Genomic DNA, 19,244 nt, shown 5'->3' on the forward strand with positions numbered 1-19,244 from the left:
CCCAGACCTGGCATAAAGCATCCACCAACTCCTGGACAGTTTGGGGTGCAACGTGACGTTGGTGGATGGAGCGAAACATGATGTCCCAGATGTGCTCAATCGGATTCAGGTCTGGGGAATGGGCGGGCCAGTCCATAGCTTCAATGCCTTTATCTTGCAGGAACTGCCGACACACTCCAGCCACATGAGGTCTGGCATTGTCCTGCATTAGGAGTAACCCAGGGCCAACCGCACCAGCATATGGTCTCACAAGGGGTCTGAGGATCTTATCTCGGTACCTAATGGCAGTCAGGCTACCTCTGGCGAGCACATGGAGGGCTGTGCGGCCCTCCAAAGAAATGCCACCCCACACCATTACTGACCCACTGTCAAACCGGTCATGCTGAAGGATGTTGCAGGCAGCAGATTTCTCTCCACGGCGTCTCCAGGCTAGGTCACGTCTGTCACATGTGCTCAGTGTGAACCCGCTTTCATCTGTGAAGAGCACAGGACGTCAGTGGCGACTTTGGCAATTCTGGTGTTCTGTGGCAAATGCTAAGCGTCCTGCATGGTGTTGGGCTGTGAGCACAACCCCCACCTGTGGACATCGGGCCCTCATACCACCCTCATGGAGTTGGTTTCTAACCGTTTGTGCAGACACATGCACATTTGCGGCTTCTGGAGGTCATTTTGCAGGGCTCTGGCAGTGGCCTTCCTGTTCCTCCTTGCACGAAGGCAGAGGTAGTGGTCGTGCTGCTGGGTTCTTGCCCTCCTATGGCCCCCTCCACATCTCCTGGTGTACTAGCCTGTCTCCTGGTAGCGCCTCCAGCCTCTGGACACTACGCTGACAGACACAGCAAACCTTCTTGCCACAGCTCGCATTGATGTGCCATCCTGGATGAGCTGCACTACCTGAGCAACTTCTGTAGGTTGTAGAGTCCGTCTCATGCTACCACGAGTATGAAAGCACAACCAACATTCAAAAGTGACCAAAACATCAGTTAGAAAGCATTGGCACTGAGATGTGGTCTGTGGTCCCCACCTGCAGAACCACTCCTTTATTGAGTGGGTCATGATAATTGCCAATAATTTCCATCTATTGTCTATTCCATTTGCACAACAGCATGTGAAATTGATTGTCAATCAGTGTTGCTTCCTAAGTGGACAGTTTGATTTCACAGAAGTTTGATTCACTTGGAGTTATATTCTGTTGTTTAAGCGTTCCCTTTATTTTTTTGAGCAGTGTATAAAGAAAATGCACCAGGCACATACTGGTGCCGTGGTGCATAGAAGCATAACAACTCCAAAGCATAATAAAAAAAACTTTCGAGAATCAGGAGTTAATTAGTATATAAAAATATTTTTATTATATTAGAATGCAAATATTATTAATACAAAGATGAAAAATAGGTAGAAGAAACAACAGTGAGCTAACCAAGCCCACCAACCTGAGGCACAGATCCCACATATACTACAATTGCAACAAAGTGCAGTGCAGGTAGCAAGGCAAGGCCTCAGGCTTTTACCTGCCCGCCCCATCCTGGTCCACACATCCCAATCTGTTTTGGTAAGGCTTTAATGATTTTAATACTTACTTTGGCACTTGCCTTGTGACTTTTGAATGTAAATTTGACCTTACCATTTTTGCTACCTGCACGGCACTTTGTTGCAATTGTAGTATATGTGGGATCTGTGCCTCAGGTTGGTGGGCTTGGCTATTCTCTGTTGTTTCTTCTACCTATTTTTCATCCTTGTATTAATAATATTTGCATTCTAATATACTAAAGACATTTTATATACTAATTAACTCCTGATTTTCAAAAGTTTTTTTTTTTTACATCCATCAGAGAAGTCTGGTCAGAAGTGGTCTCAATGAATGAATTGTGGCCAAAAACCATACATTTAACATGAAAACAAGGCCAAGTGACTCAACTGTGCATAAAACCATAGGAACTGAGGTGCCGAAAAATGGCAGCATGTGCTCTGGACTGATGAGTCAAAATGTGAAATATCTGACTACAACATAAAGCAGTTGGTTTGCTGATGAGTAGTACAATAATGAGTGTCTGCAGCAACAGTGGAGCATGGTGGGGAGCAAGTTTGGGGCTGCATTTCAGCAAGTGGAGTTGGGAATTTGGTCAGAATGAATGGTGTTCTCAATGCTGAGAAATTCAGACATATATTTATCCATCATGCAATATCATAAGGGAGGAATTTGATCAACTTATTTAATCAGCAGTAGGCAATGACCCAAAATGTCATTGAGTACTGTCTTCAATATAAAGAAGAACAAGGAGTCCTAGAAGTGATGATACGGCCCCCACAAAGCCGTGATATCAACATCATCGAGCCTGTCTGGGATTACATGACTAGACAGAAGGATGTGCACAAGCGACATCCACAGAAGATGCATGGTTAGTTCTCCAAGATGTTTAGAAAAACCTCCCTGCACAGTTTCTTCAAAAACTCTGTACAAGTGACAAGTGTACTTAGAAGAATTGATGCATTGACGCTGTGGTGGTCACACCAAATACTGATTTGATTTAACTTTCACTTTTGTTCATTCATTTGCATTTTTTTAATTGATAAAAAGAAACTATTAGCACTTAAATTTTTTAAAGAAGTCTTACAATGCAACATTTTTTCCACACCTGCTTAAAACCTTTGCAATAGATAAATGGGGATTTGATTTAAGACTTCCTATTCCAATACACAGTGGGGAACACAGCAAAGAGGGAATATGCTCGAAAGCAAAGATCAAACTGGGCTATCATTATAGTGCCAAGGTTTTCAACTTAGGACAGACAGATCTGACAATTGCTTTCCCCTTTGGCCTTTTTCTGTAGTCCTAAGGCTAATTGCCTATGGTAGTAATATTTCTTAACAATTTATTTACCCTAGACTGTAGAGTTTTGGATAGGTTCTTCTCTGCTAATAGCAAATCGAAAGGCCCAAGCACGACAGGTCCTCCTCTCTTCATGGGTCTGATAATGGCCACATGGTCTGGATGTTTGTTATTGATGCAGTGATGGTAATCACTCGATATCTCACAATACACCTTGATAACAGAAGAAGATTATCTCATTTAGTCCTGACTACCAAGTCTGTCGACCTCAGCTATCTGTTTTATAAGCATATATGAAGCGGTTATCTCACACCGGGAGACCTTCCAGTTCTGATATGAGTATGTTCCGTGTTTCACGGATATTATGAAATCTGTCTTAAGAGAATTAAGATAACTTAACAATCCACAACCCTTTGACCCATGTCAAGTTAGGTGTCAAATAGCACTTTTTTGGGCTGCGATATCCCAGTTCTGTATTAGCGGAGTCAAGGAAACCTTTGCTTGATCTATATGTACACCTTTGCCAAAGAGGAACCACAGTGTACTGACTAAGGCCATGTTCACATCTGCATCACAGTCTTCATATGGAGTCTCAATCGGAGGGTTTTGAAGATGTAGATAGGAAGAATTGCATTGCATGCAGCATCATTTTTCCTATTAAAACATTGCAGCAAAACTACCGGTGATGGAGATCACTATGCAGAAGTAACTACATCTTGGGTTGACATAAAAAAATTGAAGACAGCACTCCTATGAAAATTCAAGTGATTTATTAGCTCAAAGGAGCTAAGGCGACGTTTCGGTTCTGTGTTTGAGCCTTTCTCAAGCAATGTGACATGTGCACAAGAGGAAAATTTAACCATATACAATCATCTATTCCAATTATACCAATAAAGTGCAATAGTGCCGTGAAAAATTCATAAAAGTGATATCAATAGACATGATTCAATACAGAAATCAATGTGATTTACAATACATCTCATAGCAGTTACATAAATAATTCATATCATAGCATTAGCATATATCTCAGTTAATTGAAAAAAGGCCATGCAGGTGCCATTAATTAAATACATACACATTTCATCACTTCATATCATTAGGTAAAACCGCCAAAATCCGGTGTCTAGGAGAGGCACACCACGCATGTCAGGGCGCAGGTCGTATGAAGACTGGATCCGGGAAACCGGAAGTAGCGGCAGCGCTATCTTAGGTCAGGTCCATAGTAAGGGCAACCATTGCGCATGCGTTGCTGACGTCACACCCACATCGCCATCTTGGATGTGGAAAAATCACTTCTCCAATGTGCACGCTCCGGTGATGTCACACCTAGTGGTGCCCTTTTCCTTATGGGAATAATGCCCACACCTCAGGCCAGCAATTATATCAGAGAAATGAAGATCAGCCAATAATAAGCTCTAACTATTAAAATGTGGAGAGTTTGGACAAGCTTAGTATTTGATGCATACATTGGGGGAATAGTAGCAAAAAGTAGGGTAACACCCCCCATTTGCTGAGGTAGGTAAATCCAACATAGGAGGATAGGGGGAACAACCACCCTTCTCAGGAAAGTGCTCAACCCCATTCCCTCACATTGCTACACCCCTCTACGCCCATGTATAATATTTTGAGCATAACATCTCCATTTTACTGTATAATTCACTAATTTGTAATCTCTAAATTTGACAAGCACCACCGACATATGTGCCTCTATATGTCTTTTAAAAGTGATATTACCAAATGATGATATAAAGATGACTTGTGTGCAGATTGAAATCTCACAATTTCATGATTCTCAACCTAAAAAGTGAGAAAAAAACAAAAAAATATATATTTTTTAATTATCTTTGCATCTTTTTAAGAAAAATCACATATCACATAAAATTGTCATACCATTTCAACAAGTCAGAAATACGAGAGATCAATGAAAACACACTAATAACCTGCTGCCAATTCTATTTTGTACTCCACATTCAGACCATTGGGTCTCAATGTTTCCAACCTATTAATCCACTGTAATTCTTTGATTTTTAACATCCTACAATGATCACCACCCCTCCTCATAACTGGCACATGATCAATTATTCTAAATTGAAGTTGTTTTTCATGATGGCCCGCTTCCACAAAATGTTTGGACAGTGGTAGGTCCATCTTCTTACGTATGGTATATCTATGATGATTGAGTCCCAAGTTGTTTCCCACACATATAATAGATTGCAGGGGCAATATAACAAATAGATCACATACTCTGAATCACATGTCAAAAAATGAGTGATTTTAAAACTCTGATTGGTTCTAGGATGTACAAATGTATTACCTTTTAGTAAGTTACCACAGTTAATACAATTAAGACAAGGATAACAGTCAGTTCTTCTTGATCCAGTTAATGTAGTCTGCTTTGCTACACCACAGGATCCTACATCAGCCTTTATTAGCATATCCTTTAGACTTTTGGCTCTTTTGTATGCAAATAGTGGCGGATTATTAAAAAATGCAATACCAGGTAGACATCTCCCTAGCATCGGCCAATGTTTTCTAACAATTTTCGCAATTCCATCACTCTCCTCTGAGAAAGTGGAAATCAAAGCCAGCCTCCTTGATGTTTTATTTGGGACATTAGTTAGTTGCAAAAGTGAATCACGATCACATTTATGAGCTCTACGTTCACAATCATATAACATTTAATTAGGATAGTTTCTCTCCAAAAACTTCTGTCTCATAACCAAAAAGTTTTCATTAAGAAGACCATCCTCACTCACTATCCTCTTTGTACCTAAGTACTGACTATAAGGTAAAGAGACCTTCATTTTTTTAGGATGATGACTCTCATAGACAAGAAGGTTATTTTTATCGGTAGGTTTATTATACACCGTCGTAACAAATTTGCCGTCCTTAATTTTAACTAGTACGTCCAGGAATTGAATCTACTGCCTTCACTGTACCAATGTGAATTTGATGTCACTATCTATTCTATTTAAAAATTCATGAAAAAGGTGCAATTGTACTTCAGTCCCAGTCCAAAGAAGGAAGAAGGAAGATGTCATCTATGTAACGCCAACATCTCCAAACCTGAGAGAATGGTGGCGCCACATAGATAAGTTCCTCCTCCAACATTGACATCATTAAATTTTCATAAGCAGGTGCCATATTGGCACCCATTGCAGTCCCACGTTTTTGAATATAGAACTCATTCCCGAACAAAAAATAATTGTTTGAAAGAACAAGTTCAAGTAGCTCCATAATAAATTCAGTAGTTTTCTGACTGTAACCTGTACCATTCAATTTGCGTCTAGTGGCAAACAAACCCCTCTCATGTTGAATTGAGGTATACAAAGAAGTTACATCCAATGATGCAAGTATCAAGTCCGTAGACATCAATGCAATATCCCGTAATTTACAAATAAAGTCAGTGGTGTCCTTTACAAAGGATGCTGTATTCCTAGCCAAAGGACCCAAGATCCTATCTAGAAATATACCTATATAACTAAACAAGGAGTTGCTACCAGCAATAATTGGGAGCCCCAGAGGGTTAACCAAACTTTTATGAATTTTAGACAATACGTATATCACTGGAGTAATACCATTCTCATTTAGTAAATATTCAACTAAATCTTTATCAATAATTCCATCGTTCCTTGCTCTATTCAATATATTTTTGATCTTTTTAAGAATATTAAATTTGGGGTCATTGTCCAGCTTCTGGTACTCATTACTATCAGAGAGTTGTCGTCTTATTTCATTCATATAGTCACCAGTGTTCATGAGGACGACCGCCTCGCCTTTGTCAGCGGGTTTAATCATAATGCTGTTGTCTTGCACTAGTGACTCTATGGCAATATGTTCCTCTCGTGTCAAATTAGGATGTAAAAACTCTTTCAAAATATCCTCATTAACTGCTTTTATAAATGCGTCTACTACTGGAACATTTATATTAGGGACAAAGTTACTTTTCCTATAGAAATCAAGACCTTGTAAAGACAATTCAAAATCACATACTTTATCGGATATAGCATTATTGGCAAACCAGTACTTTAATTTTATAGACCGATAGAATCTAAATAATTCGTTCTCTAACTGAAACCAATCGGTGTGACTACTAGGACAAAAAGAAAGCCCTTTGCTCAATATTTTGATATCAACATCAGAAAGAATTATATTAGACAAATTTACCACTAATTGTGATCCTTTTTCTTGCTCCCTTGTCGCTGAGGAAGTATTCAAATTTTTCCAGTCCTCTTTTTTTGTACGTCGATGCTTTCTTCCACCTCTCCTTTTCCTCTTGCATCCTGTCCCGTTGCTTCTGATGTTCCTAAAAAAATGTCATCATCATTAGACACTGGGTTAGTATCTTTAGCAGAGGAAGTCTTTTTTGAACTTTTAAATGATCTATCTTCTCTATATGTTTTATCCTTTTGCCAATTATAAATATTACCAGTCCAATAGTCATTACTGTCTATATTCCACTTATGTCTCTTTACTTCTTCCAGATCCTCCCTTGTTTTATTATTCCTTGCTGTAACTGTTTCCTTAAATTTCGCAAAAAACATCTGCACCAATCAGACTCTGTAATTTGGATTCAGTCTCTTTTATAGACTCAAATATCACTCTCATCTCCTGTTGCAAAAAATCCATATTCAATAATAGAATGTCCATAGCATACTTATTTGAAATAGCTGTAAACTTATCACAAAAAATCATATTTCATGAGAATAAATTGGGCCGAATATTAGAGCGTAGACCCCGAGGGATACGTTTCACAATATAATATTCCTTCAATGTAGTAAGATGTAATTTACATGTTAAATATTTTTTGGTCTCCAGACCATACTTGTGTTTTAATTCAGAAACAGATGGCAAACTCAGGAATTGTGCCTCATCTTCAATCCTTCTCAGAATTCTGTCCTCGTCCTCCATGGTAAAAGAAAAAATATCTGTGGAAACCTCATGTAGGTTCCCAGCTTCAGACATAATGGTGGCTGTGCACACTTTGGTAGGTAAGTATATAGAAAAAATAGAATCCAAACAGCACCAGCAAACACACTAACTTCAAGCGGGTGCACGTCCTCCTGGCATAGACCAAACCAATAGATAGACATCAAAAAATCGAAGACAGCACTCCTATGGAAATTCAAGTGATTTATTAGCTCAAAGGAGCTAAGACAATGTGTAATGCACACGCCCGGGCTGAGCGGCGTGTGCGTGTGATTCCACTGGACCGTGCCGGAGAGTGAATGCCTGGAGGAGAGTAACTAGGTATTCACCCGATCCGACCAGGGTTGCACGACGGCATACGACGCCAGTGCACCAAGGAGGAACCGAGCAGAGGGACCAGGTGCTACTCCAGGACAGACCCCGGACACGGCTGTTGACCCACACAGGGGAATACAGGAACAGACTGGTTAGGCTGGCACACAGACTGGTAGGTATAGGCAGGCACGACTGGTATGCAGGCTGGCGGGTATGCAGGCAGGGGGGTACAGGTAAGCACGGCTAGAGTGCAGACAGGGAGGCACTAGCAGGTAGGAACACAGGCGGGATAGGACCCAGTACACACTGGGACTCAGGAACAGAACCACAGATGTGGCGGACAAACACAGCCGAGTGAGGCCGCCCAGAGAGGTGAGCGAGAGCAAGGCAGGACGAGACCGCCTAGAGCGGTGAGCAAGAGTAGAGCAGGACGAGACCACCTGGAGCGGTGAGCAAGAGTAGAGCAGGACAAGGAAGCCTGGAGCGGTGAGCAAGAGTAGAGCAGGACAAGGCCACCTGGAGCGGTGAGCAAGAGTTGAGCAGGACAAGACCGCCTGGAGCGGTGAGCAAGAGTAGAGCAGGACAAGGCCGCCTGGAGCGGTGAGCAAAGGCAGAGCAGGCTAGAACCGCCGGAGCGGTGAGCAAAGGCAGAGCAGGCTAGAACCGCCGGAGCGGTGAGCAAAGGCAGAGCAGGCTAGAACCGGCGGAGCGGTGAGCAAAGGCAGAGCAGGCTAGAACCGCCGGAGCGGTGAGCAAAGGCAGAGCAGGCTAGAACCGCCGGAGCGGTGAGCAAAGACAGAGCAGGCTAGAACCGCCGGAGCGGTGAGCAAAGGCAGAGCAGGCTAGAACCGTCGGAGCGGTGAGCAAAGGCAGAGCAGGCTAGAACCGCCGGAGCGGTGAGCAAAGGCAGAGCAGGCTAGAACCGCCGGAGCGGTGAGCAAAGGCAGAGCAGGCTAGAACCGCCGGAGCGGTGAGCAAGGCAGAGCAGGCTAGAACCGCCAGAGCGGTGAGCAAGGCAGAGCAGGCTAGAACCGTGGGAGCGGTGAGCAAGGCAGAGCAGGCTAGAACCGCGGGAGCGGTGAGCAAGGCAGAGCAGGCTAGAACCGCCGGAGCGGTGAGCAAGGCAGAACAGGCTAGAACCACCGGAGCGGTGAGCAAAGCAGAGCAGGCTAGAACCGCCGGAGCGGTGAGCAAGGCAGAGCAGGCTAGAACCGCCGGAGCGGTGAGCAAGGCAGAGCAGGCTAGAACCGCCGGAGCGGTGAGCAAGGCAGAGCAGGCTAGAACCGCCGGAGCGGTGAGCTAGGCAGAGCAGGCTAGAACCGCTGGAGTGGTGAGCAAGGCAGAGCAGGCTAGAACCGCCGGAGCGGTGAGCAAGGCAGAGCAGGCTAGAACCGCCAGAGCGGTGAGCAAGGCAGAGCAGGGGGGACAGGGCTCTGTTCACACGGAACAGACAGGAAGGGAAAGGCAGAACCAGATACCCACAGGGTACTTGCAGTGAAGTAGCGAGTGGACCACAAACTCACAAACGGGAGTACAGTGACAACGAGCAGGAGTTAGGTACAAGTTCAGACTCTGCAGAAAAAGGAAAGGTACGGACATAGAGAAACACGGGAAACAGGCTAGAAGAGTATACAGACAAGAACAGACACAGTAGCAAGATACAGGAGCGGGTCTAGGTAGCAGCCCCTAGAAGGCGGGAGGAACAGGCTAGGAGCGTGTTCAGACAGGACAGACAAGATACAGGAGCGGGTCTAGGTAATCGGCCCCTAGAAGGCGGGAGGAACAGGCTAGGAGCGTGTTCAGACAGGACAGACTAGATACAGGAGCGGGTCTAGGAATGCAGCCCCTAGAGGGCGAGAGGAACAGGCTAGGAGCGTGTTCAGACAGGCCTGAAAATACAGCCTCCAGGATAGGCAGACAAGAGAACACAGAAGGGACCTGGCACATTCAGAGTGCAAGAGCACACTAAATGAAACACAATGCTCAGGCATGGGTTAATTGGAGCAGCTGGTTTAAATACCAGGTGACAGACAGCAATAGGCTGAGGACGCACAAGGGGTGTGCCTGCAGCAGGTACAAAAAGCAGGAAGTAATCGGGCGCCGCCCTTAAGCAGCAGAAAGAGAAACAAACAGAGCATGGAGGGAAGCCAGAGAGACATTCTGGATTGGAGATCAAGTGCGCGCTCTTGCACAGTGGGAGATGGACCACTATGCAAGGACGCCGCCAGGTATGTTACACAATGTTTCGGCTCTGTGTTTGAGCCTTTCTCAAGCAATTTGACATGTGCACAAGAGGAATATTTAACGATATACAATCATCTATTCCAATTATACCAATAAAGTGCAATAGTGCCGTGAAAAATTCATAAAAGTGATATCAATAGACATGATTCAATACAGTAATCAATGTGATTTACAATACATCTCATAGCAGTTACATGCATAATTCATATCATAGCATTAGCATATATCTCAGTAAAATGAAAAAAGGCCATGCAGGTGTCATTAATTAAATACATACACATTTCATCACTTCATATCATCAGGTAAAACAGCCAAAATCCGGCATCTAGGAGAGGCACACCATGCATGTCAGGGCGCAGGTCGTATTCAGACTGGATCCAGGAAACCGGAAGTAGCGGCAGCGCCATTTTAGGTCAGGTCCATAGTAAGGGCAACCATTGCGTATGCGTTGCTGAAATGAAATCACCGGAGCGTGCAAATTGGAGAAATTATTTTTCCACATCCAAGATGGCAATGTGGGTGTGACGTCAGCAACGCATGCGCAATGGTTGCCCTTACTATGGACCTGACCTAAGATGGCGCTGCCACTACTTCCGGTTTCCCGGATCCAGTCTTCATACGACCTGTGCCCTAGACGCCGGATTTTGGCTGTTTTACCTGATGATATGAAGTGATGAAATGTGTATGTATTTAATTAATGACACCTGCATGGCCTTTTTTCAATTAACTGAGATATATGCTAATGCTATGATATGAATTATGTATGTAACTGCTATGAGAGATGTATTGTAAATCACATTGATTACTGTATTGAATCATGTCTAGTGATATCACTTTTATGAATTTTTCATGGCACTATTGCACTTTATTGATATAATTGGAATAGATGATTGTATATGGTTAAATATTCCTCTTGTGCACATGTCACATTGCTTGAGAAAGGCTCAAACACAGAGCCGAAACGTCGTCTTAGCTCCTTTGAGCTAATAAATCACTTGAATTTCCATAGGAGTGCTGTCTTCAATTTTTTGATGTCTATCTATTGGTTTGGTCTATGCCAGGAGGACGTGCACCCGCTTGAAGTTAGTGTGTTTGCTGGTGCTGTTTGGATTCTATTTTTTCTACATCTTAGGTTGGTGATTGCAGCTATGTTGAATATGTTAAGCAAGTTGGCATAAAAGTGTATAGACGTGCAGGGGTTACTGTAGGTGACATGTACAAGTATAATGCTGTAGTGGCAATGAGATTACTTTTCTTATGGGTTTTTCCTTTTGTATAGTCCTGGATTTATAGTGTTATCTAAATAACTATTTATATTTTTTATCTTCCTTTTTCACTTTAGTATAGAGATCTGTGAAGCAAATGAAACTATCATGTGTCCGATGTGTGAGAAGAATTGCACGCTCCAGAGGCTGAATGAGAGCTGCATATATGCAAAGGTAACCTTATAAAATAATCCCTTGCACATTTCTCTAAGGCCTCATGCAGACGTCCATTTTTATCATGTATGAGAAGAACAGACCGATTATTTTGATCAGACTTTGATTAGTTTGATCTGAGTTTTATCAGAGTTTGGTCTGAGTGTCATCCATGTTTCTTTTACGTGGAAAGAAAAAAAATTCTATATGACAGTCTGTGAAAATCTGACCCAGAGACTTGCATTGCTGATTTAAATCCCACCCTATGATCAAAATCAGTGTCAGGGTTTCCACAGTGACAACACCGGGGAGATCACGCAATATCTCGCCGTTGCCGTCACTCGGTCAGGATTTCGTCAGGAATCCGCATGCACACGGTCCCCACTACTCACTAAGTAGGTATCGGCAAGCGACCAGTGAGCATAAGGCGTCACACCTCTGGATTCTAACTCTTGGAATATGTGTATACATCCCCCCCGTACGGTCACTGTCAGCTTCACAATAGCCCAATTATTATTATTTGCTGCCACCACCGGCCGAGTTTGAAATACAATACAGGCCTGGCCGGACACCTGTGTTCTGGTAGCGTATATGGCTTCGGGGGAGGGAACGATTACCGGACAAAAGAAACAGAACAATTACATTTTATATTTAATCCAAAAGGGAGGCAGTGTTTAGGAAAAATATACACAAGGATTTTACAAAAGAGACATTGCAATACATAAGCAGTTACACAAAATAAAACAGGATAAAAGGAGAAACTTACTCTATACAGTTTGCAGGGACGAATCAGCATAGTTGTAGGAGGGGCTCCCCGATTTGAGCGTTATCGAACGCGATCCGTTGCTTTTAGTATCTATACCTCCCTGGCAAAGAATTTGGATCAATCTTCAGTTGGCTCTTTTATGCCTAAGGGGAGATCTGCCCACACATCCCTGTGGTGACATCACGTGGGCTCAGGCTCCACCCTTCATATTTTTATTAAAATAACTAACTTCCGCGATAACTTATCCCTGATTGCTCGCAGAAGCTCAAAAGTGATATCATATTTTCTATTATGATTTTACCTTCATTTAGAGATCACTCATGGCGTAGTTACGATCTGCTATTTTGTTACTTTTGTGCCACAGCCCCCTGGAGGGGCTTACCAATGTAGAAAAATAAGAATATTGATCCTTGGCTGACCCTAGCACTAAAAATATAGGTCCCGTTATTATCGGAATTATAGAACCTACAATATTCCATTTTCCTTTTCGGTGCCGGCCTGATTATAGATTTCCTTTTGAAGCTCGGGAGTACATTTTCCTCATCTCACTGTAAATGATCACAAGCCTGTGTCTAATCATCCCTTGCTTCTGTCTGGGAGCAGGACCCTCACATTTTAATTAGGTTGTAGCACTTCTTGGCTGGCATTTGTTTACAGGGCAATTCTCAGGCATGTGTTAAATGCATACAGACAGAGCTCTCAGCTCTCTTCTTGTGACAAATGGTGAATAACAAATGGGTGAAGAGGGACTTGGGAGAAAGACTTCTTAATATCTATGACAGGGGTATAAAGAATATTTTCAATATTTTCCTGACAATCAGACATTTCTCCACGATTTGCTGCAGACTTGCTGGTTCACGAAAAATCTAGGACATGTGAATGGCCCCACTGACTATCACAGGTATGAGTGTTATCCATGAAAAACATGGATAGCACTCAAACGCAAAAAACGAATGTCTGAATGAAGTCTCACACTTGGATGTGATTTAGATGGTTGACCATATCCATTTGGCCACTGTGAACAATACAGTGGAAGCATCTCACATAATCATTGTACATCAGTGGAGGATTTACTGTTACAATTTAAGAGTTGTGCCCTGGGGTTCATGGTGGAAGGGGGTTCATTAGTCAGTAAAAAAAATTGAGTGCATGTTTATAAAAAAGTGGTAATTGTTTGTCAAATGCAAATTGTTAACCAAAGACAATTGTAATGTAGCTCTAGTATTTAAATAAGAGACATTGCCTTAAAGGGAACCTTTCATGCAAACTAACACTACTTACCTGCAGGTGTGGTGTTAATATGCAGGTTAATAGCATTCTGACACCATGCGGAGCAGCACTGAGAGCCCAGCTGCAGGGAAGAAATTAACTTTATTCCTCCCGACAGCTTCAAGTCATAGGGGATGGCAGGCACGGTCTCAGTCACTGCTCTTTGTATAGAGAGCTGTGGCTGTAACCGCACCCCTGTCACTGACTAACAGCACGTACATCATTAGAGGCTCTAATTCAGTGCTGGGGAGTGGTTACAGCCGCCAATCTCTATACATTGAGCGGTGACTGAAACCGTTATGGCACCATCCCTATGACTGGAAGCCGAATGCTGCCAGGGGGGATAAAGTTAATTTCCTCCCGGTAGTGGGGCTCTCAGTGCCGGCACTGCACTGTGTTAGAACGCTATTAACCTGCAGATTAACCCCATATATGCAGGTTAATAGCATTATTTTACATGACAGGCTCCCTTGAAAGGCCATTTACAGACCACTGTTAGTCATCCTCTTGTGCATGTGTAACATGGAGTAGGGCGGTAGCCATGGGCGAGGTACTCATCTTCCATGCCCCGTCATGCTACATGAAAATGGGGGCCCTGGCTGGGTGTGTGGACATGTGTTATTTTGGCGATAAGCCTTTGCAGACCGCATTGTGCAGCTGTATTCGACTGGCCAGGACCAGATGTTATGGAGATTAGTCAGGGAGATCACAGTTCAAAAATAAACTTATTTTTACTAAACATCAAGGTAGTAAGAACTATGTACAGGTGATAGTAAGTACAAAGCCTCACGGACGTATCTTTAGCAATAAACAGAGTTGTACATTTTTCCTTCACATGCAATGTTGTGTTGCCTCTCTCGGTTCCTCTTTCTGTTCTTGCTACAGCCCAGCAAACTATCTTGAGAGGTTTTGTCTTCCTCTGTGGAGACCCGCACGGGTTCAGGTGTAATGCTACGACCCCTCACAGTTATTGTCAGTTCCCTGCTGACTAATGAGGACCCCACGTGGTGGGATTTGTTGGTACAACTCCTCAATAGCACTTCCAAAGTCCAGTTCACAAGAGTCATAAACTCCGTCCTGCAACAACTCATCTTTCAATTTCTCTGAAGGAGAGGATGTGTCCCAATATGGTGACTACTTTGCTTTGTTTACTATAGATGCTTAGTAGGTGCATTGCTATATGTATTCTCTTACTCTTGCTTCCCTTTACTTTTGCTTTCCGTGACCTCTCGGTTAAAACCTCACACCGTCCTCATGGACTTCTTGGTCCAGGCCTCAGTCCTCTTTCTTTCTATTCACTTCTTTTAGGCCTCCTGTCTGCAATTTGACTTCCCTCTGCTTCTGTCCTCTCCTTAGAATCTTACTATCTGGGTCTTTAGTCTCCCTCTTGCCACACAAACACCCATTAACATGCAGATCTGCCAACTATGCTAGATACTGGGCCCTATCTCCCTCACTACCATCCTAAAATTCAATATCGACTCTCTAACGAGCCTAGCCATATGACTTAGGATAAAAGCCAGGACCAGAAACTCAATTTGTAGACACTATGTTTTGGGGTACTGCCCCTTATCAGTGCAAAGTGTGAGATCTGGTTTGGCTGGGTGACAGGCATCTGACCGAGATCCAAGGTCAGATCTCCTTGCGGAGCGGGACATGTTAAGCATGTCAAGGGGAGGAGACTTTTATGCCGCAATGCTCCTTTGGGAAATATGCAATTGTCTCTTCAGAGAGGAAGAGGACTAGAACTCTAGTGCCACCTATAGGAAGGTGAGGAAGGTTGTAATGCCTTCAGGTAAGACAAATCTGATTTTTTGTGATAATTCTCAACAAAACACACTGAAACAAAGACTTGTTGAGGATGTGGCTAAGCTGGGTGAATACAGGAGGTGTATTTACTCATTATGCAGCTATGTATTCTTTTACTGTATTTGCTATGATGTAAGAAATGCCAACATTTATACATGCAACACCTGCATTCATGAAGGATACACATATTCTCAAGAACTTTTTTTGAGACTGTGGGAAATCACCTGTGTATTTTTGTTTGTTCTCACAGAGTCACGGATGCCATCTGAATCCCAAAAAAGTCTAAGCTGCAGTTAGAGCTGCTTTTACATCTGTTATGAATCATGTTCTCCTCATATAGAGTAATGGAACCTATTGGCCTCCAGACTTTGAAGCCAAGACTAAACTTCAACATCTGCTCCCCTTACAGCAGGGATCTCAAACTCAAACACACAGAGGCCCAAAATAAAAAACTTGGACAAAGTCGCGGGCCAGACAGTATACAGTATAATGGGCCCCACATAGTCCTGCCTACAGAATAATGGGCACCACATAGGGGTGGTGGTTCTGGTGTCGCAGAGTATGACATGTATGCCTTACTGTTATATCCCTGCTTGCTACTCTCCAACTAAGGGTATGCAATGTACGTACTTTAAAGGTGCTTGCTTATACACCTTAGATAGCGGTCACACGAACACTAATTCTGCTGACTGCTCTCCCATGCACATGGAAATTTGGCTCAGCTGAGTGTTCATGTGTCTTTAATAGCGACAGGGAGCAGGAAACATAACAGACTATATCATTTATCTACAGAATCACATTACCAGAAGGAAATCTGGCTCTCTTTGATGTGACAGATTCCTTATCTATCAGCTAAAGTAACTTTGAACCATTACCAGTAGTTGCAATTAGCGGTAATTCAGCCCTATTCATGAGTCCTGAAGGCAGATAATCTACTAAATTCACATATTGCAGGTTGTGGCTTTAGAATAGGAGAATGTAATATGTACCAATCTGTGTAAGGCAGACGGGCACTGGATTCATGATTAATGATATTGGGTTACCGATATAGTTTGCTTGCAGCAAGCTGCAGTTTGATCACAGAAAAGCAGATCACAGATATTGTGGACGTCTCTTTTCAGCTGTTTCATTGCTCCAGCAGCTCGGTAATCCTATAGCCGGTCTCCAGTTTACATATCTCACAGATACTATACATATAGATGGAAATCAAAGTGTTTCCACAAGAATCTGGTTAACAATGGAGCATTAGATGTGTTCTGCTCTGTTTGTTTCCTCCATGACTCCCAAATTTTGGAGATGGGAAACAAGGGAAAGCAATGTGTTCTCAAGCTTTTCAGACCCTGTCCCTACACCAGTAACCTCTATATTGATATACTAATGAACTGCCAAGATGTCATAAAGTCCAGGGCCTAATCAGTGCCCATCAAGTTCCATGGTGAACCCTAAATACTGCCATTCATTCTTGAGTTATTGATACTTTAATTGGATGACAGTGTGCAGTGTTTCCATCACTAGTTGTCAGATGTGCTAGTTATGCAGTGATGCATCAAACTTCACTGATGTTCCTGCATAACTAAGCAGAATTGCCATCCTGGATTCTGAAAAGGTTGTGTCATCGACGCATGCAGAAAACATAGTCTATCCATGGCTTCTATATCAATCTTTAAAGGGGTGATCCAAAACTAACATTTATTTTAATCCTAAATGTCTGTCTATTTAATGTCATAATCTAATTTATTTTTGTATGCTTTAATTAAAAATTCAGTACCATTTCCTCACTACTGTATCTAACTGCATTATTTATATTTTTTTACCTACCTCTTGTTTTATAGCGCCTTGTTTGAAAACCCCCAGTGCATGCTCGGATACTCAAACGAGATGTCATCACGTTGCAAAGGCTGCAGTCACTGCCGCAGCCTCTCTTCCCACCCTGAAATGAAGTGTCACCAGTGACGTCCGTTTCGGGGGCTGGGCTAATCTCTAGTCTAATAAGCATGTGTGGCACCCCAGGGGTCTGGTTGCCACAGTAATAGAAATATTACATCTGAGAGCAAGTGGGAGGTTTCTCTGGTCAGGAGCCCTAATCATGCAACACTTCCTGCCCAGACCTGGGAGGGGAGGAATCTGCCCTTATAAACTGGGTCTGGGGCGGGATTAGAGTTCAGTCAGAGCCTGGAGACAGTTCCAGACACAGGGAGAGTTACAGCAGGAGCTCTGTAGGAGCAGTAGCTGAAGACCAGGGGCTGGAGCTGAGCAGAGCTCGCCCTGGCAGAAGAATCTGATAACCGGACACCGGAGTCCGAGGCTGTGGGGACTGATATCCACCCAGCAGCAGAAACCAGCCGGCAGGGGATTCCAGGTCCTCTGGCCATAGAAGCCCGGAGGCTCAGTCACAAGGAAGGGACCAGCACCGCCATCCAGGAGCGGAGGCTTACAGAAGGCCCCAAGTCACAAGCCATACGGGTGAGCACCACACGGTATACTCAGGGACGTGGGCTACTTCTACCCGCTTACAGCAAGGTAGCCAGAAAGAGTGCAGATAGACGGGGAGGCCTACAACTCCACCTGGCCAGGGGAACTCCTGTTTGCTCGCAGACTGACCAGGCCCCTTATGTTAGCCAGTACTCCCGGGAGGGTCTGCCTTAATATCACCAGTAAAGACCCTGAACTGCACTGCAAAGACTCTGAGTCATTCCTGCTTCATCGCCGCGCCAGCACTACTAGTGCTGGGACGCTCGCACAATCACTCCCACCATCAACTACACTGCCCTGGGGCTGCACTCTTCCTGTGGGGAGTCACACTACCTTAGCTGCTTACACCATCCGCCCCAGCGGTCTGCCCTTGCAGCGGCGGTTCGCACTGACCGCAATCCACGGGTGGTGTAGTCGGACAATTAACCTAGAACCCCCACAAAATACCGCCATCGGCCTGACCACCCTGAGCCACGGGACCGGGTCTCCGCCGCGGATTCTACAACCCCCAGAGACCCGGCTCTGGGTATCCCACACACGTCCACACTAGGCCCAGGGGGCGAGTCAGCTTTGGCGCAGTCGGCAGGATTTCGTGCCCGCAACCACCGGGTACTGCGCGCCTTCAAAAGACTGTCATTCCTGCCGTGGTGAAGGTCCCCGCCATCTGCAGCCATTTCCCGCCATCTTCAGTCGGTTCCCGCCATCTTCACTCGGTTCCCGCCATCCGCAGCTGTTTTCCCGCCATCCGCAGTCGTTTTCCCACCATCGGACGCCATCTTCAGGACGCCGCACGGGAAGAAGAGGGGCGTGGAAGCCGAAAGCGCGCAAGACCCGAAGCTCCGCCCCACCCACCGACGCAGCGCAAGGTCCTGGAAGGGAGAGAGAGCGACGCTGACGTCATCAGAGCGTGACGCATGGTCCTCCACCCTGACGATCGTCTGCGGAGCCGCGGCCTACGGAGAAGAAGCAACAGAAGGTAGGCCACAATTAACTAGGGGGGAGGAAGATGATGGATACGGAGGGACCCTCTACCACCAGCGCAGCCGCTGCCGCAGTAATGCCATTTACAATGCCCTATATCCCCGGAGCGGCCTGGCTGCCCCAGTACTCAGGGGAGTTGCATACCCTAAGCGACTTTAAAGAGAGACTGTACAGCCTGTTTAAGGTATACAAAAAGTGAGCATATTGGTAGGCCAGC

The 19,244-nt window shown here is 44.3% G+C and overlaps 1 protein-coding gene across 2 annotated transcripts in view; it reads left to right on the plus strand.

Moving 5' to 3' along the window:
* The window catches only part of ANO3 (anoctamin 3), a 955,742-nt gene that overhangs the window by 734,216 nt on the left and 202,282 nt on the right, over positions 1–19,244 (plus strand). For both annotated transcript variants that reach the window (XM_073658056.1, XM_073658057.1), the window contains exon 13: positions 11,655–11,751. In XM_073658056.1, coding sequence (XP_073514157.1) covers positions 11,655–11,751 — 97 coding nt within the window. The remainder of the gene's footprint in view (positions 1–11,654; positions 11,752–19,244) is intronic.

The sequence above is a fragment of the Phyllobates terribilis genome, unplaced genomic scaffold (assembly GCF_046119375.1).
Source record: "Phyllobates terribilis strain yellow unplaced genomic scaffold, ASM4611937v1 Scaffold_13__5_contigs__length_258822181, whole genome shotgun sequence".
Taxonomy (NCBI): Eukaryota; Metazoa; Chordata; class Amphibia; order Anura; family Dendrobatidae; genus Phyllobates; species Phyllobates terribilis.